General features: G+C 40.7%; 1 protein-coding gene across 2 annotated transcripts; it reads left to right on the forward strand.

The window, feature by feature from the left end:
* The first annotated feature begins 93 nt into the window (after window positions 1-93).
* ANAPC10 (anaphase promoting complex subunit 10) lies at window positions 94-24,664 on the forward strand. 2 transcript variants are annotated; one of them, XM_053403266.1, is made up of 5 exons: window positions 94-189; window positions 4,443-4,563; window positions 5,092-5,182; window positions 7,061-7,181; window positions 24,367-24,664. In XM_053403266.1, the coding sequence occupies exons 2-5, from the start codon at window positions 4,449-4,451 to the stop codon at window positions 24,595-24,597; spliced, it is 558 nt and encodes a 185-aa protein (XP_053259241.1). In that variant the 5' UTR covers window positions 94-189; window positions 4,443-4,448; the 3' UTR covers window positions 24,598-24,664. The 2 variants fall into 2 exon arrangements, with proteins under 2 accessions (XP_053259241.1, XP_053259242.1); XM_053403267.1 differs by lacking the exon at window positions 94-189 and adding an exon at window positions 205-363.
* Window positions 24,665-25,960: the final 1,296 nt, after the last annotated feature.

A 25,960-nucleotide genomic window follows, 5' to 3' on the forward strand; every position in this document is an offset into this window, starting at 1 on the left:
GTGGGCGAGCTACGCGCCGCCGCCGTAGACAAGGGTCAGAGCGCCGGAAGCGCAGGGCGAGGCGGCCGCTCTACGCGTGACGCCATCGCTTAGCGACGGGGTGTCTGTGAAGCCGACGGGAGGGGAGGGAGTTGGCGGGGGAGGGGGCGTGGCCACAGGCCGCTGGCGGCGCCGCCGGACGCGGGAAGCGTAAGTAGCGCTGCTGTTGCTGGTTCTGTTGAGGGAAAGCCGCGTCCCTCAACAGCATCCTCGCTCTCCTTCACCTGTAGTATATGTGCCCTTTTTCCCCACAAGAGGAAGAGATTCGGCCCCTAACGCTACCAGTTAGGATATTTATCGCGCGCCGTTAAGATTCAGGAGCAGGTAAAGTAGCAGTGGAAACGCCCGTCCTCGCCCACCTGCCGCCTCTGCCTTCGCCAATGGAGGGAAACGGGTTCCCTCCCCCCCCCCAAAAAAAACACAGATCCAGCAGCCAGATATAATGGGAGACAAGAAAGGAGAAAAAAATTGAGTGGAGAAAAAGAGAAAGAAAGGACATGGGATACAGAGATGAAGTGTAGGTGAAGGTAAAGGTAAAGAATCCCTGGACGGTTAAGTTCAGTCAAAGGCGACTCTGGGGTTGCGATGCTCCTCTCACTTTCAGGCCAAGGGGGCTGGCGTTTGTCCACAGACAGCTTTCTAGGTCATGTGGCCAGCATGACTAAACCGCTTCTAGCACAGCGGGACACCGTGATGGAAGCCAGAGCGCATGGGAACCCCATTTACCTTCCTGCCACAGCTATACCTATTCATCTACTCGTGCGGGTATCCTTTCAAACTGCTAGGTTGGCAGAAGCTGGGACAGAGCAACGGGAGCTCATTCCATTGTGTGGATTCGAACTGCCGACCTTCCGATCAGCAGGTGTAGGGGAACACTTTTGAGTCAGGGTGTAGAACGAGAAGAGGTACCTTCTTAAAACAGAAGGATTTGACCAAGGGAGAAAGTGTCCCTGCTCATGAGCAGACAACCTTTCCTTCACGACCCCTTTCCTGTCTGTGTGTACCCAAGAAGCTATTGTCATGTGCCTTTACCTCAGCCAGAGTCTTGATGTTGCTCTGTTAGTTCATTGAACTGAAGGAACATGGTAGGCAGAGACTTGACTTGGGTTAGTGAGGCACAGGTGCTGATCTGGGTTATTTGACTTTTCTGGTAAGTTTATTACCGCACATATGTGCGCTCAAAACAATGCACCCTGCAAAGGGCACAGCATCTCCTTATGTCTTTTTTTACAAGGATGGCTTTCTATGTGGCAGCACCTGATTCAGGGCTGGAATGGGTGAGAGGCAGGGCTGTGGGAAAGTACTTGCTCATGTAGGCATTCCACAGGCACCCATGTCACAATTAAATTCATTGGCCATTGGTGCCACTGACATGCTAATGCTGTAAGGAAACTGGCCAGCACAGATGCCAGGTGGATTAAAAAATCGCAGGTTGCATGCGGAACACTTGCACATGTGTTCACTTTACTCATGTCCGTTTGGACTGTCATGTTTCAGAACTTCACATTCATAGCACATGCATACACATGACACATACAGCCACCACCACATATGAGGACTGCTCATGTGACAACAGCAAAAACAGCTTGGTAGGCCTGTAAAAGTCTGTTAAAGTAGCAGTGTTACTTGTTTAGAAGAAGATGGAAGGCTGTGCTTTGCAGCACCCTAGCACATGTTCCTTGGTACTCTGAGAGGGATGTGAGATAGCATCCTATCAAAATATGCCCAACCTCCTAGTTGTCCACTGTGATGGAGTCTTAGGCAGCCTGAGTTGAATCTGATACAGTTGTTCTGCAAACCTCTTCATTGCCTAGCTAGCTGCTCAGCCTTCTCTAGCAGCCACTGTTAATGAGATCCAGCTAGGATAATAATAACTAAAGGAAGAGGAGGAGGAAGTGGTGGCAGCAGCATCTAGGACTTGCCTTGGCAGCAACTCATCTCCCTCAACTGAAGACTGTTGGGGGAGTAAAGGAGGCAGTAGTCAGATCCTGCAACAGTAGCATACCTGGGAGGAGAACACCTGCTTCTTGCCTTCAGCAGTTCAGATGTCAATGACCAGGCTTGGTTTTTTAGCCAATACTGGTAGAAATTTTATAGTCCATTAGGATTCATGTATTTGACAACTTATTTTAGTAACCATTATTTCTGATTACTGCGTCATTTTGGCTTCTTTGGAGCATATCAGCACTCAAAATTTGAAATAGGTTCTGGCATATGTAACTATAATAGTTTTAAGCAAATTAACAATATGAAATGCTGCCAGGCAACAGTTTAGGAAGGGCCAAAAGTGGCCGGTCTCTCAGAAGAACTGATGGAATGGCCATGCTTCCCTTCTCTCCAAAGTACATAGGTGGCAAGGCATTGCATTCAGGCAAATGAAAAGGCTGGCAGTAGAGGGATGGAGTGACTTGTCCCATCTAGCATAGAACCAGGTGGACTGCCAGAGAAGGGATGCCCTTTTCTCCTAGCCCAGCTTAAAAATGCAGTGGGTTGCTACAGGAGGGATGGAAATTTTTGTACTTCCTTTGCAGGCCCTCTGTTGGTGGGCTTGTTTACAAGAATGGGTTAGATTATCTAGAGGAAAGATCAGAAATTGCAAAAACTGGTCTTTTATTAATTGCAAAAACAGTCTTAACCACCATGTCCTATATTGTTTGTCTTGCAGAAAAAAGTGTGCCATGATGTCTGACTTCCTAAATATTTGCTCTGTAATTGGGTCTAGGGAAACATTCTTCATTTGTGTTGCATGAAAATTCTGTTTTCCAACCATGAAGGCAGCATGTTATTACAATGGAAAATTGCTTCCTAAGACGCAATTGGTGCATGGTTGCAAACCACAGATTCTTGACATTTTGAAGAATTTGAAAACTGTTTGGAAACCAGATCTGACACACTGGAAATTGTTATTGCTATTAATAAATTTGAAACTATTCCAGTAGCTGTAACTAATACAACTTAAAGGTCTCTTTGAATTTTCCCATTGTGTAATTATTTTATAATTCATTCCTGATAATGGCTCTTTATGTTTCTATTGTGACTAGATCCGCAAAGAACAATTTACTTCTTTTACTGCTTGTGCTAAACAGATGAAGGACCACAACAAAAAAAAGATAGTAGTTTGTGGATATTTTGTTCAGAAAAGACTGCCTTCTGGTGTCTGATCTGGGAATTGCTCTTTTAATTACAGCTTAAATATGCATTATTTTTATTATCTTAATTTGATATATTTCAGATAAATCGGTGATTAATTAAACATGCAAAATAAACGGAAGGAAAAATAAAAAGGAGAGTCAAAAAATGCTGATTCTTTTGATTTGTATTCCAAGGAGTTCAGAATTAGGGCATCTATGATGCTTTCTCACTTTATCCCCACAAGCTTGTGGGATGGAGAGATACTCATGGCCCAAGTTCACACAGCTGAGTTTCATCCTGAGTGGGGATTTGAACCTAGCTGTCCCTGGTCCAAGTCCTAACTGTCCCCTATTCCACATAGGCTTCTGAAAAGGAAAAATGCAATTATACAATTCTTTCAAAGTTGGTTTTCTGAATATATTTTGCACAGATTTTGTTCCCACTAGCCCAGATAGCTTAATATGTCTTGTTTCATTTTCTGTACAGTGTTCAGACTAGATATTCTTGCAACCTCATCCCATTGGATGTTTATACTGAAGTTAAGTTCAACTTACTCTTCTGTAGGTGTCTGTAGGTTTGCAGCCCTACTGTATAACTGGACAAAGAGTGGCTAACCTGAGGCCTTCCAGAGCTGCTGGTCTGTTAACTGCTATTAGTCCCAGCCAATGTGACTGGTGGTCAGGGGTGATGGGAGTACAGCAACATATGGAGGGCCAAAGATTAGTCTCAACTAGACCGTGCATAGGCTGAAATATATCATTAATATGATATATCATTATTATTGCATTTCTATACTGCCTTTCATCAAGAGACTACAGGGTGGTTTGCAACATAAAATGCAACTTATCCCTAGACTTTCCCCATACAAAATGTTAAAGGTGAGGATTGTGGTCCTAAATGCTGTAGCGCCTTCTTCAATATGTTAGGTTTCTCTTTTCCTCTTCCAGCAGCCACTCAGTAGCCTGTATGTAATTCCTTGTTGTCTGTGGCTACCAGGTGAGTGATTAAATAAAAATATTTTATATATATATATATATGTATATATATATATATATAGTAAAGAGGTTCCCTCTGTTGTGCTAGCATCAAGTGCAAGCATATTTAATTAGTTGACTACATATATGCTATTTGCATGTGCCAAAGAGGCTGTCTACATTGCCACCAAAAGTTGCTGTGTTTGTGGCAGACTTTCAAAATATTGTTCTTCCTTCTCCTTTGTCTCGAACCTGGATTATTTTTTAAAACACATTTGTAACTCCTCCTTTTCCTAGTGAAAAATGACCACTGCTAACAAGACACCACCCGGTGCAGATCCAAAGCAACTGGAAAGGACTGGAACTGTTCGAGAAATTGGATCACAAGCTGTTTGGTCACTTTCCTCTTGTAAACCAGGTAAGTGCAAAGTGTGCACATACAAACTATTCATATCTGCTGAATTTCTCAAGTACTACTTAGACAGTGATTTTCTGTGTCAATTTAAATTATCTAATGTGTATTTGCCTTTCTACATTATATGGCCTTTTGATCTAAGAAAAAAGAAAAAAATAGAGGAATTTGGAACTGTACCAATATTGCTAGTGGAGTTTTCTGGATAACTGTGGTGACAGTACTCTATTATTAGTTTGTTCCCATGTTCAGAACCATAACAGGGCCTCCCAGATCCTAGGATATATATTAGAGTGGAACCTCAGTTTTCGAACGTCTCAGAAGCTGAATGTGCCACTTGGCTTCCGTATTGAGTTTTCCTATAAGTAAATGCTCCTGGAAGTAGCTGCTTCGGTTTTTGAACATTTCGGAAGTCAAACAGTCTTCCAGAACAGATTACGTTAAAAAAACCAAGATTCCACTGGACTATGATGTTTTTGACATCTCCATCATACGAGTGCAGTGGTGAAACCCATATGTACTTTTCCACGCTAGGATTCGGTGTGGATCAGTTACGAGATGATAATCTAGAAACATACTGGCAGTCTGATGGATCACAACCTCATTTGGTGAACATTCAATTCAGGTAATGAATATTATATATATTGGATTTTATGCAGTCATTATTACTTTCTTTGGAAGAAGGCAAAAGATAGAGGCTGCAGAAGGAGTGTGTTATTTTGTTTTATTTATCATAGCTAATCCCCAAACATGATTTGTAGCAAAATGGTCAGAAGTTATAACTTTTGAAACTAGGTCTACTGTAGCTTGGCTTCATAATGTTATAGTTAGTGGATATTTGGCTTGTTTAAATCTGCTGTTGCCTAAAAGTCAAACATAATGATTGAGGAAATCTGAACTTGTTTCAGGGCTAATAGTTCTGAATTAGTTTCTATAAGCTCAGAATCCAATGGATTCCCTTTCTCAGTGGCTTTAGTTGTTCTCATATTGCTGCAAGTTTGTCTTGACTTTGAACTCCATCCACCTTTGCAGGTGTTGAGACAAGACACACTTTATTGTTCATATGCTTACCTGGAAAGAAAAATAGTTGAGAGGTGCAAGTTACCCATAATGGCCCTCCCGTCCCCCATCCTCAGATTATATGCATATAATTAGGCATTTGGCTATTTTTACTGTAATTATTTGTATGGTTTTAAAATTTCTGTCAATGTTTACTGGGTTTTTTAATTATTGTTTTTTTTTCTATGTTTTTAGTTGTTGTTTTTGAATCTGTAAGCTGACTTGAGTCCCTGTCAGGGAAAAAAACATGGGGTTTAAATAAAAATAAATATAAAAATTATACAAGGAGAGTTAAGCTTTCTAAGGGGCTGGACATCAGGATAACCAAGGAAGCCAATGATCCCTTAACTTCAGAGCTGTCTGCATACTTCCATGTCTGCTGTGTGCCTAACCCAAAGTGTTCTGATTGACCTTGAAGGTCTTGGAGCACATTGGCCTAAACATGCCATTCCATACACTGGTGCTGATAACCTTGCAGTGCAATTGTGACTGTGTCTACACAGAAGAAAGTCCTTTTAAATGCAGTACTCTTCCAGTGAGGAAGACCCTTTTGGTGCCTTCCTCCTGTCAGCACAGCCATATTGAAGGCATATGAGAGCTGGCCCTTGAACGAGTCTCTTTAGAAGTATATTATAAAATAACGGACATGGTTCTTGGTATGAAACAATTCATTTCTGTCAGCTGTCTTTTGTGTTAGGGATTTTCACCCACCATTCAAGCATGTTCCCAAAGTGGCTTGTAATGTTTCAGAATAAAATAATTAAGATAGACAAGGATAAATTAAGTGTTGAACTTTCCATACTAAGTAAATATATACTGTATAGGACTGTCTGAGTCCTTAAGTCCCACATTGATCAGTGAGATCCTCTGAAGGAGTGCTGTTAGTTTTCCCCCTTTTTGCAGAGGCTGAAATGGCCTCTACTTTAGTGTTGCCAGACTGATGCTATGGAACACCCTTCCACCAGAGATTTGATAGGCAGCTCTTGAAGACCTTTCTATGCCAGTGAGTCTTTGCAGCTGTTTAATTAGCCAGTCACTAACAATGATCTGTATTTTTTAACAGTGTTTTATGTCTTGTTGTTCAACACTGTCCTGATTGCTTATGAAACAGGATAGAAATACGTTTATAAATAAATAAATAGCACATACACATATACAGTGGTGCCTTGGGTTACATACGCTTCAGGTTACAGACTCCACTAACCCAGAAATAGTGCTTCAGGTTAAGAACTTTGCTTCAGGATGAGAACAGAAATCGTGCTCCGGCGGCACGGCAGCAGCAGGAGGCCCCATTAGCTAAAGTGGTGCTTCAGGTTAAGAACAGTTTCAGGTTAAGAACGGACCTCCAGAACGAATTAAGTACTTAACCTGAGGTACTACTGTATTGGATAATTCTTAACAGGGCTTCGGTTTTGCCATTTTTAATTATTATTTTTACTTACAGGAGGAAAACAACGGTGAAAACGCTGTGTATTTATGCAGATTATAAATCAGATGAAAGCTACACTCCAAGTAAGATCTCTGTCAGGGTAGGAAACAACTTCCACAATCTACAGGAAATCCGGGTAGGTGTGCTTTACTCCTCAAAACATTTTGTCAGACCAGTTATTTTCAGTCAGACAATACATTGTCTATGGTGCTTGATTTTTTTTTTACATGACATTCAGTAAAAGCTTTCCAGAAACAAGGTAAAACAAGTTGAAACAAGGTAAAAAGGCTACATATCAAATAAAACTAAGCAGTGTATGAAACAGAGTTAAAAAGTTAAAGAATTAGAATCTAGCAAAGAAAGATACAGTATTTAGAGGTATTTAAAAGCCACTGCTGTCTCCATCTCATGAATTAGCTGAGGGAGGTTCTATCATTGAGAAGACCCACTTGAGGAGACGGTGGGGCAGCCTCTCATTTTGTATTCAGTTTAAAGTTAACACAAATTGCTAGAGCAGAAAGAAATAGCATTAACTAGGGTTTAGAGCAGGCTTCACCAACCTGGTGCCTTCTAGCAGTTGGACTACAAATCCCATCAGCCCCAGCCAGCACCGATGGTACCAGCTTTACCAAGTTTGGTTTAGGACACATAAATGTGTGGGAATGTGCCTGCCTTTCCATCTTATGCAAATTTATCCCTCCACTCCACCTGCATTACCGCATTATGATCCCCAAGGTCGAATAATGTAAGGTAGGTCAGCTTTCCCCAACTTTGTGCCCTCCAGCTACAACTTCCATAAGCGCTGAGTTCCAAATTGCACTGAGTTGGTCACAACTGTCTCATCTAAAGAAGCATCACAGTTGCATCCTGGGAGTTTTAATTTAATCTCTGGGTCAAGAAAGGAAACAAAACAACCTTTTTTTAAAAAAGTAGAACTTGCTGCTTTAAATGAACATTCAGAAAGTTCACCCATTGGTGATTTGTGTGTGTGTGTGATTGCTTCTGTTGTCTGCAAAAAGATTACATGTTCAGGAGGCATTGCTATCCTTCTGAATGTATTTGCCCTCAGTGACAAAGACACTGGTTGGTTCTGCAGTGTTAGGCCATCCTGTTTTAAGAAGTGATTCCTGGTCGGCTGGGAGCAGCCGCTTGCCTGATCCAGAAAGAATTGCCCTCACTCTGAATAGCTTTGCTTGCATTTAATGATACAGTCATGTAGTGAAATCTGTTGGGCTATGTAGGATTGTGATGTCATCCTGTTCGCTGTGTGATCCCATATCAGCTAGGATAGCTCCTGTTACAAATACAAGGAGAAAAAAACAGTGATTAGAATCATGGGGGTGGGGTAATACAGAAAGGGCAGCATATAAGGGAAATAGCAGAGAACAGGATTGGGCAGGGAACACTCACAATTACTGTGGTGTTTTCTTTCTCTGGGGAGGCGAAGGTTGCTGTTGCACCTCCAAAAGCGTTTCTTCCAGCATGAAATTAAAAATCCTCCTTCTTATCTGTACTTCCTTTTTTACATTTAGTGTCCACTAGATGTCATTGTTGGCTTTAAATACTAGCTATTGGAGTCATGCTCCACCACCCTCTCTACTCGTAGTAAACGCTTATACATCTATAATGATATGTAGTTCTACGTGTATCCTTGGTAATTTTCAGGGGCTCGGCGAGAAACTTGAAAGCTTCTGCTCTTCATGCCACCCTTGATCTGTTTGTGAGAGAGTTTTGAAAATATTCTTCAGTGGACAATTTTAGGTTTTCATAGACACAAATTATAAACCAGGATGCCTTTCTCAACTGTTGCCAAGCTATTATGGAGTACTATTCCCCCTGCCCCCCCAACCTCCAAATGTTTGTTTCCTTTTTGTAGTTTGATTGTTGTTGTTGTTTTAATTCATGGAGCAACAGTGATCTATACGCAAAGTGGTTTTGTCTTATTACACTATTCAACACCCCCAAACAGAAAACATGTCACAAGTCATATTACTTTCCTTATTGCTCCTTACCCAACCCAATGTAATTTTAAGTTATTTTAAGCAACGTCAGTTCTTTGTACAGTTATTCCCTTGTTTTGAGGCTGATTAACTGGATGGAAAATCCAACTAAATAATTTTTAATATTTTTCCATGGATGCTTGCCCAGCTCATGGTGTATAATGAAAATCCCATGATGTTGTCCTGTATTTCCTCTCTGTTTTCGACTGTTATAAAACAATGCCTTCTTAGTGTTAGCTGAGATTTTGCACCTGATATGAAGTGTGTGTTTACCTTTCTTGGAGTAGCTACTCTAATCTGGAAAACATTTAAACTTGGGAACCAAAATTCGTATATTACTGTCCTTTGAATATCTGGAAACTGCATTTGAACTATATTTTTTCAACTTTTTGAGATTGTATCCGTGAATCTGTCAGCATTTGGGAAGAAACAGTAATTTGGCATATGGGCCAGCTTCACTATAAATTATTTTTTCAACCTGCCATTCTGTGGTAGCATTAGCACTGGAGAACTTTATCAGTGTTCTTAGAGGGTTTGTTAATCCTGGGTCTAGCAACATGTTTATTTTTGTCAGGTTTTTCTCTGTAAAAATATTGTGATCTGTAAAATGCACCTAAATGAATGCATGAGAACTGTTCATAGTGGGACCTTGTGGTGAAGAGCAGGTAAAAATCTAAGAAATAGCAACTACAGTCATACCTCGGGTTGAACGTGCTTTGGGTTGAGTGCGCTCGAGTTGCGCTCCGCGGCAACCCAGAAGTAACAGAGCGCATTACTTCCGGGTTTCGCCACTCGCGCACGCTCAGACGCTCAAAATGACGTCACGCGCATGCGTGGAAGCGGCAAAACGTGACCCACGCATGCACAGACGCGCCGTTGCAGCTTACGTTGCGTTCAGGTTGCAAACAGGGCTCCAGAACGGATCCCGTTCGCATCCCAAGGTACCACTGTATAGTATTAGCTGGGGTTCTGGAACAAAATAAGCGATCCCCTATGCAATATCACCAGCTGCTTTTTAAAACTCCCCATGAGGTTCAAAAACAGTTGGTTGTATGGGAAAGCTGCAAGAAACCCAATAGAAAAGCCCCATTAGTATATGTAACTACGTAGTTATCTGGCTGATGGGATCCTGACCATGCAATTTCATAAAAACAAACAAACAAAAACAATCATTGCCAAGGCTAGGTCCAAAAAAGGTTAAAAAAGCAAATAAGGAAGAAAAAGAAAAAATCACCTCCCTATCCTTCCTATTATATATAATTAGCAAAACATTTTACCATTGTGGCAAATGGCATTTATAAGGTTCTGAACATGACAAATATATCCAGTAAAGGCAAGTGCCTTATCAGCATAGCCTTTGTACACATCCAAATGTACTACCCTCCCTCTTTCTAGGGAAACAACCTACAGTGTGGCAGCGTTAATGTGTGAACATGAAGTCATGATTTAGCGTTAGTTGGACAAGTCTCCACAAACATGAGCAAAGCCTTGGGCTTTTCCTGTATGGCCAGGAGGAGGACTTGAGCTGAGTTTCATTTCCCCTTTTAAGCAGTAGTGGGCAGTGGGGGTGGGATGCGCCACTCACTTGGTTTCCACTTGGTCATGTTACGGGGAGGTGAAGGGTGGGTAGAGAAACTGGCACAATGGAAACACACTGGCACTAGAACTGGATTAGCTCTGCTGTTGCGTTTACCCCTTGCCACCCCTCTGCCTCCTAGTAAGCAGCAGCAGCTCAACCAGGCAGAGGTCAGGGGAGCAGCAGTGCCACACCATGCCATACTTTATAAAGAAATCTTGGCATAGTGTTATGTCTGAAACAAAAATCTAGGTTTAATCTTGGTTTAAAGCGAAGTGTGGTCAGTTTTCAAACAAGTCAATTTCAAGCCACCAGTTATGAAGCTGGTTGCTTAACTGACCATTGTTTTAAACCAGGATCCCTGGTTCATCCTGGTTCATATGTAACACTAATCTGAGATTTGTTGAAAGCAAAACTAAATTCTGCTGAAGTTCTCATCCTGCTGCATAGCAAGAGCGGAGGATGGAGCATATAAGCCCAGTGCTTTGCTTAGGTTTGTGGAGGCCTTGCCCAAGTAGCGCTAAACCATAGTTTGGTGTTGTCTGTGAACTGGGCCTGTGTGTAAACTGTGGATAGACCCAACAATTCAGGCTGAAAGACCTACCATAAATGGATTGTATGGACTGGGTTAAAGCAAACAACCATACGGCAGGCTGGGCTATAGCCCGTTTATTCTGCCTCTGTCTTCGTATATTTTCTTACCATATCATTGGTTCATAGAAGTTGGATTCTTTATAAGACATGCCAATTTAGTTTTAAAGTCATGAAGTGTTGGGATTCAGTGGGGCTTCTTCCAGTTTTATTTATTTATATAGATTTATAGTCCAGACCATACTAAGGGCTCACATAGCTAACATTAGTTTAGTAGTCTGTATATGTGTATATATGAGGCCATATACCTAAAAGAGCCCTCAAAAGCAAATTGATCACTTAATTGGGTGGGGTGGGTTACTCTGCCCCTCCTGAGTGATATGCTCTCTTGTGAGGATCCAAAACACATAGATATTTCTCATATTTTGCAGCATTCTGCATCTTGCTATTTCCTTAGTTAAGTACTGATGTTTCATCAGTGACTGGGAGGCAACTCCACATTTTCTTCTTCTGGTCCCCTGGTCTACTCAGTCATGGCCCTTGCCCTCTGCCAGTACATTATTCCAAATAACTAAGCTATGCCTTTAAAACTGGACCAGCTAGTATATGGTAGTGTTAAAGGACAAGGAGAACTTAAGAGGAGCTTGCTGGAGCAGGCCAAAGCCCCTCTGTTCTCGCAGTGGTCAATCAGCATGGGAAGTCCAAAAGCAGGACCTGTTTGCACAAGCAGGTGGCTGGATATTTATTTATTTGAGGTACTTATAACCTTCTGTTGACCTAAATATATCTAGGTGGGTTACAATAATTCAATAGACTCACAATAAAACATCACCGAAGCTAAGAAAACAGATCTCAGTTTACCATCAGTAACATCAAAAGATAGAAATAGCACCATGGCATGCTTTCCCCAGCCTTGGAAGATGTGATAGCCAGAAGGACATGTTGCCACCCTATTTATCACTCTGGAATATTTGTTGCTTCATAAGCAGATGAGCAGCTTCTCTAAACTGGATGGCGGCTGTTAGTCAATGATCACACACTGAGGACTTTTCCATGTGTATATATTGTTTGATTGCATTAGAATTTGTGAATAATTTTAATGGTGCCTGTTTGTTGAGTGACAAGTGTCTATTTGGACACTTGATTCTTCCGCTGCCAGCAACCCAAGCCAGCGTGGCCATTTGTCAGGGATGATGGAGGTTGTAGTCCATAACATCTTCAGGGCAGCAGGTTGGGGAAAGCTGCTTTCAATCATGGTTACATTCCCAGGGGTGGCAGGAGCACTGTGGAACACATAATTCCTGTAAAAATGAAAGTGTACATACATGATGCATATGGATGGTTCCAAAGAACAGCAACTAATTAAATGTGCCCAGATGGCTTTTGACATCTACTTTTATAATAACAACATTGCTACTCCCTTCTTCATGTTAAATGACAAGCTGTTTTGGAAAGTTGTTACTATTATTCATTTATTTATTTAAGTTATATACCTCCCTTTACCCAAAGATCACAGGGTGTTTTACAGCATAAAAGTACAAAATGAAAACACATAATGTCTATCATAACAGCAGCACCAGCGACAGCAACAATAACCATAACAACAACAAAAACCAATAATCCTCTCCTCACAACACACACATTTAAAAGGGTCCAGGTCAGTTCATATGGGGAGAGGCGGTCCTTGAGGTACTGTGGTCCTGAGCCATTTAAGCTTTATAGGTCAAATCCAGCATCCAAATTCTGCACCAGCTGAAGTTTCCAAATTGTCTTCAGAGGCAGCACCTCAAATAATGTTTCACAGCCCCATGTATAACTCATTGCAGTAATCTAGTCTAGAGGTTACCAGAGCATTGACAAAAGAAGTTAAGCTATCCCTCTCTAGATGTGACAGCAATGGATCCAGGAGTACACCCAAGCTATGTACCCGCTCCTTAAGAGCGTTTGTGACCCATCAAGAGCAGGTAACCTTCCATCTATCCTGTCTAGGGAACCTCCCACTAACCGTGCCTCAGTTTGCCTCTCCCCATTTGAAACAACCTGGACCCTGTGATCATCATCTGATGCCCTTCTTCATGTGCCTCCTCCATGAGCAGTCTGGAGGGTGGCAACATGAGAGTTGGCCTTTTCTGCAGTGGCTCCCTGTTTATAGAATGCTCTCTCCAGAGAGCCTCACTTGACACCTTCACTACAAAACATTTCTCTATAACCAGGCCTTTGGCTGATTGAAATGTGTTTGTGGGAGGGGTGTTATTGTTTTGTTTGTTTTTTATTATGTATTTTGTGTTCTCATTTTGTATTTTTATGTTGTGAACCGCCCTGTGATCTTTGGATGAAGGGCAGTATACAAATTTAATAAATAATAATAATAATAATGAATAATCAGTCTTCTTTGGATTGTTGGCTCTCATCCAGTCCATTACCGAGGCAAGACAGCAGTCCAGCACATCCACTGCCACACCTGCAGATGTAAAGAAGTAGTAGAGCTGTGTGTCATCAGCATTATTGAAAACATACTCCAAAGCTCCAGATAACCCCACTGAGCAGTTTTATGTAGATGTTAAACAGCATTGGGGATAAAACGGAACCCTGAGGAACCCCACATTGAAGGCTCCACAGGGCCAAAAGAGCACTCCCCAAGCATCACCCTCTGGAAATGACCATCCAAGCAGGACTGGAACCACTGTAAAGCAGTGCCACCCACCACCCCACCCTAACTCAGACAGCTGCTCCAGAAGGATGCCATGGACAATGCTATTGATAGCCACTGACAGGTTGAGAAGAATTAACAGGAACACATTTCCTCTGTCTCTCTCCCGACAGAGGTCATCATACAGGGCAACCAAAGTAGTTTATGTGCTAATATATCCCCAAATCACATCGTTGCAATCCTGATGGTTTACAATGTAAAATTCCCAAGCTTAATAATGGATTGGACTTTTTTAGGTGTACATGAGAGGTCCTTTATGGTTCATGCTCATAGTCTACAAAGCAAAAGAAATACAGGCAACTCTCCATTTACATGGGGATTACGTTCCGAGGCACCACATGCTTACGTTAAGTCGCATATAATTGGAACACGCTTTTGGAAAAGCCTGCAAACACCTTGTTCCATTGTGACTTTTGGGGTCACTTCCAGGTTCAGCGTGGTGCGAGCTCATTGCTAGTTCTTGTGGTTAGAATTATTAGCAATATCCCTGGACAGCCAGTGGTCTCCAATCTATAAGGGGAGCTGCATTTTGTTGTGGGTTCTGGATGTGGTCCACCAAACAATCCGCTAAGCTAATGGGCGGAATGGCCAATAGGTTGCTGGACTAACTGACCATGTCACTATATAATAGAAACACTTGCAAACAAAATTCCCCCTGCCAACAAAATTGTAAGTGAAGAAATTCCATAAGAAATTGGAGTATCCTCTAAGAACCTTGGAATGCTATGATTCAGTCATTGGAGAGGGTTGGAAAATCATGGACTGAATGTCAGCATGCTAAATATTTCAATGAGTTTTGCTGTTTTGATAGGCATGTGTGTGTTAAAAAAAACCTAAAAAACTTGGTTTTTTCACTTAGAGCTAGATTTCCAAGCAATTGTTAAGTTAGCTAGTATACATATTTCTCCATGTCTCCGTTTGTCCATTTTCCTTGCTTTTGTTGTAAACTCCTATTTTTCTGATCAAAAGGCAAGAATGTTTGGCTTCCAACCACACTGTGTTGTAATGAGGGTGGAGTATGTTTGTCATTCTGTAGTGATGTCTGATTTTTGCATTAGTGAGCCAATATACAGAACAGTACATCTGGATATTCAAGAGCATGTTCCTGTGAATCTATCAGCATTGTGTCCTGGTAGAAAGCAACTGCAGCAAATGGACTGCTCCTGTTTTTAAAATATAAAATGTCACTGTGGTCCATCTTTTAAATCTGTTACAGCAGTGATGAGAAGATTTTATTTAAACTATAAAAAAAATGGGGGATGGGGAAAAGCATAATGCATTATTTCCTCTGAGAAAGAAATACTCAAAAATACAGTCTCCAGTACATAATTTTGTCTCCTTAAATGATGTGAAATGTCACATGGAAAGAAACTGCTTTGGTTTGGAAAAGAACAGCAGGAGACAACTATTTTTAAATAAAATATAGCTGTAAAAATAAGTTCCGAGAACCTCAAAAGATGACATGCTTGGATTCATTATAAGCCGCAGGGAGATGATTGTCTTCTTTTAAAAAGCAATGATCAAAATTGCACCTGATATCTAAAATGATAGTTTAGTTGACTGGAAAGCTAGCTTACAGATGGTGGTTTTTTTTTAAAAAAAAGTCCCTTAGATTTGTAATGAGGGGGAAATGATGGTATGTTTCACCTAAAGTAAGAGAGACAATATGTAATAAGGGATTTTGTGGTTTTACAGCTCAGTGCATGTGTTTGAAAGCTGTTCTCTCAGCATCGTGGGTGGCAGGTTATGCTACCATATAATGTATTGTAGTTGGCTCTCCACACTTGTCAGGGTTAGCGTTCAACCATTCGGAAAATTTTCCCATTGTTCTAGCATGTGAACCAAGACTAGCGTTGAATTCCCAATAACTTGACGGGGAAGGGGGGTGGAAGTAGTTTAATTAGAAAGCTTGAAATGTGATTACTTTTCTTACTGTCTTAATGTATTTTATATAATTCAAATCCTCAATCTGTGAACACAATCTGTTTACAGTTACACTTGCTCAGCTTTGCAACAGCACAGAACAACCTCATCTGCAACCTTACAGAAATTTTGTATACTCTATTCTGCCTTTCTTCAGTGCTGGCTCTCCGTTTCCATCTTAAACATGTTTGCTTTAGATGGACCATAGCTTTTGGCAGCTTTTGCATTTTTAGCAAATAATACTGTTTCTAGCAAGAGTCGCAAGCAAAAGAAAACCAACAAAAAAACTTTGTGTGAGGTCCTTGCAAACTGAACCTTGGGAAAGTTATGTTTCTGTATTTTCTCCTTTGTGCTTCTTCCCTATTCGTGTCATGGTTATAAATTATATAGTTTGAAATGAAGAATTAAGAACGTTCTATTTTGTGACTCTTAAAAAAAAATAGATGGGGTGCAGCTTTCTCTCTTTTATGTGCCTGGCTTTATTTTCTCTTTACCTGTTTTCAAGGCTGGCACACAGTGAAATAAGCAGTTATGGCATTGAAACTCCATTGTGCCAGGGCTTAATCCAATAAAAACAGAAATACCGCCTGCTGAGTTGTATGCAGTGTGCTTGTGTGAACATCAATGTCTGCTGTTCACACACATTTTCCCCCCTTCAAAGTTCTCTTTGGAATATTGGAGAGTGTACTGAGAGGTTTTTTTTGGCCCTTGTGTTTTAAAGGTTGTAGCGAATATTGTTCAGTTTGCTTTGGTAGGCTCACTAGATGTATTTCGCAGATGATCATTACTACATCAAAAAAGAAAAGAAACCAACGGTGGTGAGGGAGCTGGATAAAGTAAATAAGTGTTGCGTCAAACACACACACACACAACACCAGATGCTCTTCTATCCTGTATTTGTTTTTTCTGCCTTGAAAGAAAAAAAAATTTGAAGGAGTGTTTGCATGTATATGTGTGTGGTAGCAGGGGAAATGATAGCTTTAAATATTGACATATAACCATTGAAGATCTTAAACTTGGATTTCATTTTAGATGAAGTATACCTTGGCTGGATGATACCTTAACAACAAAAATGATTGCGCAGATACTTCTAGTGTTAGAATGTTTAGATCGGCTGTATTCCATATTTGGTCAGATGCAATGTGCACATCGTTTCCAAGATAAAAAGCTCCCATTGATGCTTGCTTTTTTCTGTTTTACTTTTTAATTAATTCCCACCCCCAACACACAGAGTTTTCAGCATCTTCGTCATAATTTTGATAGCTGATTTGCAGAGTTCAAGCGATGCATTGGCAGTTTGTAACTTACCTCTCAGGTAAACCATAAATGAAAGGGGGGAGAAATGTAGATAGTCACAAATGCAAAAACTGCAAGCACTGGAAAAGGTTTTTTGGGGGAGGGGGTACTGCTTGGAATATATAATCTATTTTCAGTTTTTGAAATATGGCTTGCTTGCCTTTGTTCATACGTGATGGCCAGTTGTGCATCACTGCAGAAACATTTATCTGTCATTATTGAAATGATGCAACCCTCGAAATCAGCTAGAACTAGTGAGGGTGATTGTTGCATGAAGCTGTAGCATAGTTAATATGTTTGTTGCACCATCTTTAAAATGCAGTTGAAACAAACAAACTCATTTGAATGTATTGCTGTAATAAGAGTTCTGCTGCCACCCCCCGCAAATGATTGCAAGCCCATCTGGTACCACAAAACTTTATATATCACAGCATTACTCAAATACTGATATCAGCTCTTGAAACCTGTGTTTTTTATTCCCTGAAAAGTGACACACACCCCCACTGGCAGAGTTGACCGTCGAATTTGCCGCATGGTTTTTTATTGCAGTCCACTTCCTCATTCTCTACTAGTAAAGCTGAATACAGTGGTACCTCGGGTTACATACGCTTCAGGTTACATATGCTTCAGGTTACAGACTCCGCTAACCCATAAATGGTGCTTCAGGTTAAGTACTTTGCTTCAGGATGAGAACAGAAATTGTGCTCCCGCGGCGCTGCAGCAGCAGGAGGCCCCATTAGCTAAAGTGGTGCTTCAGGTTAAGAACAGTTTCAGGATAAGTACGGACCTCCGGAACGAATTAAGTACTTAACCTGAGGTAGCACTGTACTTTTTCCTCTGTTCACTTGTCCAGGAAAAGATCTAGAATAGGAAAAACTATAATGGAGCATCCTGCCCCCCCCCTAAAATCTGTGGTCCAGGATCTGATGTGGAGGCGAGAATAACCCACTACCCCCCAGGGTTTGTCTGATTACATTTCCTCTTGAGGCATACAAGTGAACTGAGTGAAAGTCAAATTCTGGCAGCACCTCTGCTGAGCATTTAGTATGCAGCTTGCTTGATATGTGTTTTTTTACCTTCGTTTGAATACCAAAGATGTCTGAGTGAGCAGCGCACCTCAGTAGTGTATCCTGTTGTTCTTCTAACTAACATTAACATGGAATTGGAAGCTTGTATGATGCAAACCCTACAAAGGCTGTAAGAGACTGGTCCAGTGTGGCATTCTTGGTCTTCTTATATTCTGTAGCCCTTTAGCATATTTCTGTTCAGTTGTGCAGATGCAAAATTACTTTAATTCCATTGCTTAGTTTATTTTTTTTATATATAGATTACTCATTTTATTCATGCTCAGGAAATCTGTCTAGACATAACAAACAATTTTCAAAGTAAATTATGAACTTTCTTTTTGCACGTTCATAGTCTCTTTCCATTATATATGATAAAAACAGGACAAATTGAATTAGCAGAGAGTTGAAGTGAAGCAAAATTATTTTCCAACAGTCTTGTGTCTGTATGGGGATATGGTGCAAAAAACAAAACAAAACCCAAAACCACTGCTAGGAAATAACTAATTATTTTTTCCCTCAACATTTTGGCATGCACTTTTTTCTTTTTTTATTAAAAAACTTCTCACTATGGCAAAACAAAACACTGTGAATTGTATCCGATGCAGCGTTTGCAGAAGAGCACTTGCCCAAGGGCATTTCTCTGCTCCTTCCTTCTCATTGCAGCCTTTTGCATGCCACGAAAAGCCTGTCCTGAGGGTTGGGAGACGCTTGGGGAAGGCCTGGAATGTGAGGTGGGGGCCACACTGAGAGGGGGAATGGGGGGAAACCAAGTGGAGGCTGCTTGCAGTCTAAGCAGCGTTATCACAAAAGCATCCCAGTTCTGTAGATAGACGCATCTGTGTTAGTGTGCCAAGTGGCTTGCATTGATGTAACCACAGTGACATCAGTTGCAGTTTGTTAATGTGTAACCTGTGTAAAGCAAATAGAGAAAAACTGTCCTGGTTTGCTACTTGTCAATTTCAAAAAGGAGTAAAGAGAAGATGAGCAATACGTACTGTGAGCATGCTTCTGGGATTTACCTATAACCTCAACCCACGGTGCTGGGAACCACTTTTGATTTTTTGAGCAGAGTGCAGAAGAGGAAATTTTGGGCCCTGTGATCAAAATATCACACCTACCAGAATTCCCTCTTTTGCCCAAGAAGCAGTTCTCTGCCCCTTTGCATCTAGTCTATGCCTTTCTGCCCCTCCCCACTTTTATATCAAAATAGGAATGATGCTACTGCTGCAACCCACTTTAGTTAAGAGTGAGACCCAAAAACTGAAGCCTAATGTACTAGGTTAGGAAATCTGTAAGCTATCAAAAATGCTTGTTTAGATAATTCTTTTGTCCTTAGGGAAAGAGCTTGTCTGCAAACCTTGGCTAAAAGAGCATAAAACCAGTAGACTGGACGTGTTGTCATTCTTAAACCAATCCAATGTGGCAATCATGTACAGAGTTGTATCATTTGCAGTGTAAATAAGTTAAGTCACTGTATGAGGTATTGTCTAATGTTTAGCCAATTGCTTTTTGTGCTTTCACCTCCTGGGCATATGTTGATCCCATCCTAAGCCAGTGCATTCAGTACTATGTGGTCATTTTTCACACTCCAAAGAAGATCTGTATTGAGCTGCCTGATCGTGATGCTGAGATTTCAAGAAAACTATTTCTTAACTGCTTTGTGAGGTCCCTGAAGTGCGCCCTGCAAGATGTACTATTTTAAATAGCCTACAGTTGAATTATACTGCATAAGTAGCTCCAGTTTAAGCTTGCTTATGTATGTCACAGAGACTGGGGACCTTAGCAAAGCACCTTCTCCATTTATAATCAGGCAAGTGTATTGTTCTTTTTGAACCAGAGCAGACAGGGAATAAGCTTTTCAGCTGCAATCCTCACTTTAGGCTTGGGTGCTGGTTTAAGTTTGCTCTGAGTTATATCAGATGCGACCAATGCCACATAGCTCAGTCTGTGCATCTGAGCAAGTCATCTTCAAGACATCTGAAGTACCACAAACAGACAGCAGGTATGCTGTAGATGTCCAAATTCTGTTTCTTGTACATTGCCATGACAATTATCTTTAAGAATATTCTACAAGCAGATAAATCTTTACCGTTTTATGTGCAAAGTGTGTCATGAATTAGCTAGCATTGGTCTGTGTTGCTGTTTTTCTATAGTCAAGGAATGTTTATTGCAGTGCTAGTCCTAGTAAATGACAAACCCAAAGTAAGGGTTGTGCAAGTCATGATGCATTTGATTGAACTTTCTTTTATTTGTGGCCATGTATGAATGTCTGAAACTTGCAGTTCTTTTCCTACTGTGGATAACCTCCAAGTGACGTCTTTTTTGCTTTCTTATAAATCTAATGAGGTCAACTTTCAGTTAGAACTCTTCAGGGCTCTAAAATTTTAAGAGGGCCCAAGGACCTTTAAAATTCCCCTCTTTGCACATGCAAAAGTTACCAATGACAGAAGACAAGTCAGTAGGAGATTCCAGACTTTTATAGTGTCCCACACAGTTTCTCAGTAGTCCAGTTGACTTTTCTGCATGCAAAGCTCTAGCAAGAATTAACCTCTTTCTTTTTATTTAAAACATTTATATCCCGCCTTTCCTTTAAACAAAAGTCCCAAGCTCTGTTTCAGTGAGATTACTATGGCCGTGTGCCATTATTTCCTTACCCTGCTTCAGTCCCAAGCCATTGATCCATTTTCAAAGTGATGCAAGTAGTGAATTAAGATTTGTTAGTGGAAACAGATCAAATGTTTCCCCAGTCTGTCAGCGACAAGAGATAAAAGAATGAGACAGAAACAAGGAATGGCTAGCATTTGTCACAGTGACAGCATTTGACAGTGTGGTAGACCTGTCATAAATTTACAATACACTCTAAGTACAATTCAGATGTGTGTTATGGAAGGAAAGGTACCACATGACTGTACAGTCATGTTTCTATTGTGTTCATTCAGTGCAGCAGCTCCCACTGCTGAAGAGACAAGCCTCTTCTTCAAGTAATGGCTTGTTGGACATTCACATCAACTTACCTATTACTTTGGTTCAAGTAACTTTTCATACTTCTGTTGCCTAGTACCTATGATGTATTGAAACACACACAAATAAAATATTATGTTTGTGGGTGGCTAGGTGGGTTGTAGTTTTGTTGAGTTTACTGATCACTGTCAAATAAGATTTATTTTTAAAATAAGAAAAAGACACATTCACCTATTGTTTCCTTCAATACGTCTCTGAAGGCCATATCGCGCATGTCACTTTTGCTAAATGGACAGTGCACAGTTGCTTCCAACTATGTGAGCGCATGGCAAAATACAAAATTGTGATCTTTTCTACACCTGTTGGTGTCCACAATTTTGTTTAATCCTGCAGGAAAGAGGTTGTGTGTGGTGCAGAGACTGTTCCTCTGAGCCTTCATTGGACTGTGTTCAAGGATTCCCTGCCATGGCATTTCGTCATTTCCACCATCTTGATGGTCTTTCCTTTTCTATATGTTTCCTTCTACAAAAATTGTTGTTGAAATATTTTTTTTCTTCATATTTGGCATTTATTTGGAACCGGACTGTCTTCCTGTAGGCTCTCCAGGAATGTCTGTTTTAGCTTCTTGAGTGAATAGAAAGCTCTTCTGACCTAATGGACTGAAGTAAGCCACGTCTTGACCATTTACAGGAGGTAACGGATGGTGGCCACACCGTCACCTCCCTAGGTGGTCGTTGCTTCACGAGGGCAAGCGAGTCGGCCTCTCCACAGTGAGCTCTTTGACTGGAGTTCCTTCTGCATTTCTTGTAAAGCTTCTCTTGTGGTGTCCCTCCTTTTGACTCACTTGGAATTTCTGAAGTTTCTCTTGGATACGCTTCACTTTCTAGCTGGAACCGGTGCATCATTGCTATTAACTTGTTCTCTTCTGTCTTAAGCGAAGAGATGGCAGGCGCCCAAAATCTGCTACTTCATGTGTTGACAGTTCCAGTTTTGGAATTGCACAGCAGCCTGCTGAAACCTATTCCTTGTAGTTATGTTGTGGTACATGGGAGCCATGGGGCAGAGACTGCAAAATTCAGGATAAGTTATTCTTTCTTTAAAGCTGTTACGAGGAGGCACGTGCACTTCAGGGAAGTGCAGCAAACTCACCAGGGGGGGCAGGCGGGAGGGGGGCATTTTTTTTTGAGTGCCAAGATACGGTGCATCAATAAATTACTAGAAATCATTGCCTATTGAGAGGGCTTTTCAGCTCAGCGTTTAGAAGTGACATACTTGAAGTGTGTGTGTGTGTGTGTGTGTGTGTGTGTGTGTGTGTGTATTCATTCTGGTAAGAATTTATTTTTGCAAGTTTTATTTGCAGAGAACTTTTTGTTCGTATAATTTGGTAAACTATATCATGATAAACACTTAAAAAAAATGGGTTAGCTGGATGTTTACTTTATTTTATTATTGTGGTTATAGCCGTTCTTTCCTCCCAAGGAGCGTAAAGTAAAATACATAGTCCCCCCTTGCTTATTAATTTTAACAAAACCCCTCACAATAACCCTTTGTTGTAGTAGGCTGAGGGATGAATAGCCCAAAGTCACTCAGTGTCTGAGTAGAGATTTGAACCCAGCTTACATTTTTAAACAAAAGCACACAGAAATTATAAACAACCATGTTGCTCACAACTTTTTGGCATTTTGTTTGACCTAATAATGTTATTATAATACTGTAACATTTGGATTTTAAAAGGGCAATTAATACGATTTTTAAAAAGAAATCCAATTTAAATGCTAAAAATCTAATTACTTTTTGAAAATCATTTATTTCTATCCTCGCCTCTTAAATATCTGATCTCAATTTGTAAATCCAAAAATAAAAGAATAGCTGTTTCATATCTGAAACCAGTAATCTAAGTTTTGATTCTGCCCTTTGTTCCTTACTCCACACCACATTCTGACAGTGCTCTTCTAACATAGTTAAATTGTGTACATTGTCATATCCATGTTGCAACATGTCAGGAATGGATGGTTGGAATAAGATAACAGGAGTCTTAATTTTGCAGGTCGTGAATTAAACTTCTTGTGAGATATTAATCTTCATGGTTTTATACATGGCAGTGAGCTTGTCTGCACATAACAACTAAGCCATGGTTTATTGCTAAGTGTATCAGTTGGACTGAGTCTGAGAAAAGCTCTGGCTCTTGCACTCCTTCCTCTCCTCCTCTCATAATGGCCAGGAGAAGGATTCTGCAGTGTTTAGTTTTACTTTCTATGAATCCTTGCTTTCTCATCATGTATGAACCATAGACGGTGGTTTAAAACAACCTCAGGTTAGTTAAACAAGCCAGTTTTAATTACCCATGGTTTGAAGCTGGCTCATTTTGAAACTGACCGGAATTTGTTCATGGAAAGTGAAACTAAATGCAGCAGAAGCCCTCCTGCCTGAGATAGAGGGAGAAGGTGCAAGCACACAAGCTCAGGGCTTCGCTTAGGTCCATTCCCACTCCTGCACATAGCACTAAATTCTGATTTATATGCTAACTGCACCAGTGACATGAAATTTCACAAACCGTCAAAATAGAAAAACTTAAGATGTGCAGCATGGCGGGGGGGGGGGGAGGGGACAACCTTTGCTAAGAAGATAGAAAAATCTTCACAAAAGTCTAGCATACATATTTCCTTACATGCCAATAACTTTTCAGTGTTGGTAGCTCCTGCCCCATGAACACTTTTACCTTTGGCAGAACTACAGTGGTACCTCCGGTTACGAACTTAATTCGTTCCAGATGTCTGTTCTTAACCCGAAACTGTTCTTAACCTGAGGCGCGCTTTCACTAATGGGGCCTCCCGCTGCCACTGCACAACTTCCACTTGCATCCCGGGTCAAAGTTCACTACCAGGAGCACCTACTTCCGGGTTAGCGGAGCTTGTTACCCGAAGCGTTTGTTCCACTGTATGTATCTTCCTTGTTAAGATGTAGAAGTGGCATTTTGCAGATGCCTAAAAAAGCATTACAGCCCTTCCTTTTCCTTCTCAAGGTCCGTGCTGGACTGTGTATGTAGCAAATGTGAGACGACTGTGGGATCATGTATGCTCAACTCTCATTTTCCACTTCAGTCCACTTCCTTTTGTACTGAATAATTGATTGCTTATGCTAAGTGATAATTTAATCTGATTCCATTTCTACCTTTTTATTCTTCTTTTCTTCTCCAGCAACTTGAATTAGTGGAACCCAGTGGTTGGATTCACGTAGCCTTAACAGATACTCATAAGAAACCTATCCGCACTTTTATGATTCAGATTGCTGTTTTAGCCAATCACCAAAATGGAAGAGACACTCATATGCGGCAAATCAAGGTGTATACGCCAGTGGAAGAAAGTTCTATTGGTAAATTTCCTAGGTGTACAACAATTGATTTCATGATGTATCGTTCAATCAGGTAAACAAAGCTCAATTTTGTACTAAAGCATTGTATTTTTGTTTAATTTTCAAATAAAGACATAAAATCTTGTTGCACTGTCTAGTTCCTGGATGTGTGTGTGTGCACTGCAGACATCCTCATGGATGTAACTTCACTATTGTTTATTTTATTCCAAGAAATGTATTGCTTTTCCTTTCTAGAAACAGAAGGGGGGAAATCTCAGAAGCTTCTTCATTTGATCATTATCTGTTAGTGTATTTTATTGTATAATTTCATTATTACATTGGGGTCCTCCACAAGTGTGTAAATGGCTTTTTAAAGTGTGATTATGTAATTTTGTTCAATGTACAGGGAAGCTGATGAATAAATTCATGAACTTTGCCTTACTGCCTCCTGTAGGACCAGACTTTCTTAAGTGCTGGTTACCCATAGCATATACAGAGCTACTTCTAAGAATATTTTATAGAGATTTGAAGGAAGGCAATCTGAGGATATAATTTTATTTGATTTTGTAGAGGTAAAGGATAAGATTCTTATTTCTGAAACATAAGAGCCTTGCTGGATTAGACCAAAGGTCTGTCTGATACAGCCAGATGTTTCTAGGAAGCCATGACCAGGGCATGAAGGCATTAGGCCTCCCACACCATTGCCTCTCTAGTAACTGAGATTTGGTTGCATACTGCCTTTTAATCTGAAGGTTCTGCTTATCTATCACATCCAGAAATTCTAATTATTTAATTTGTCTAATCCCACTTTAAGACATCAGTGACCATCACTACACCTTAGCATTTGCTTGCAGTAGTGCCTTCAAGGGAGGCCTTTGTAGTAGAAGTCAAGAGTCCCACACAGAAGAATCAGCAGGAGAGCCTCTAAATGAATCAGGACGGACTTATCACATTTTGAATTAATACACATTACCTGTGTGTGTGCTGTATAACCAGAGTCTGAAATTACCTAACTGCACTACTTCCCCAGCCTAGTGTTTCACGTTGTTTCCAGGATGAGGGTTCATAAGAATGCCTTGTGTTAGGGGGGCCCAAATCCTGGAGCCGGCACTTATACACATCTCTCTAAGGCAGGGCTGGGGAACTTTGGGCCCTCCAGGTGTTCTTGGATTCTAACACCATGCTGCTCCTGCTAGTGTGACTAAAAAGGTGAAGAATTTTGGAAGTTTGGATCCAACACCATCTGTAGGGCCAAAGGTTTCCCATCCCTTCAGTAACGTAACTGTGACAAGGGTGTGTGTGTTGCTTAAATTTTGCTAGAGTAATTTGGATCTACATAAAACTTTAAATTACAAAGCAGTGTTGTGTTCCTTGTACAGTTGTGTTACTGGAAGTTGTGAAGCAAGCTTCAGTCTCCTAAACATTTAAAACTATAGTTAC

Source organism: Podarcis raffonei, chromosome 9 (assembly GCF_027172205.1).
Source record: "Podarcis raffonei isolate rPodRaf1 chromosome 9, rPodRaf1.pri, whole genome shotgun sequence".
In the NCBI taxonomy this organism is placed as follows: domain Eukaryota; kingdom Metazoa; phylum Chordata; class Lepidosauria; order Squamata; family Lacertidae; genus Podarcis; species Podarcis raffonei.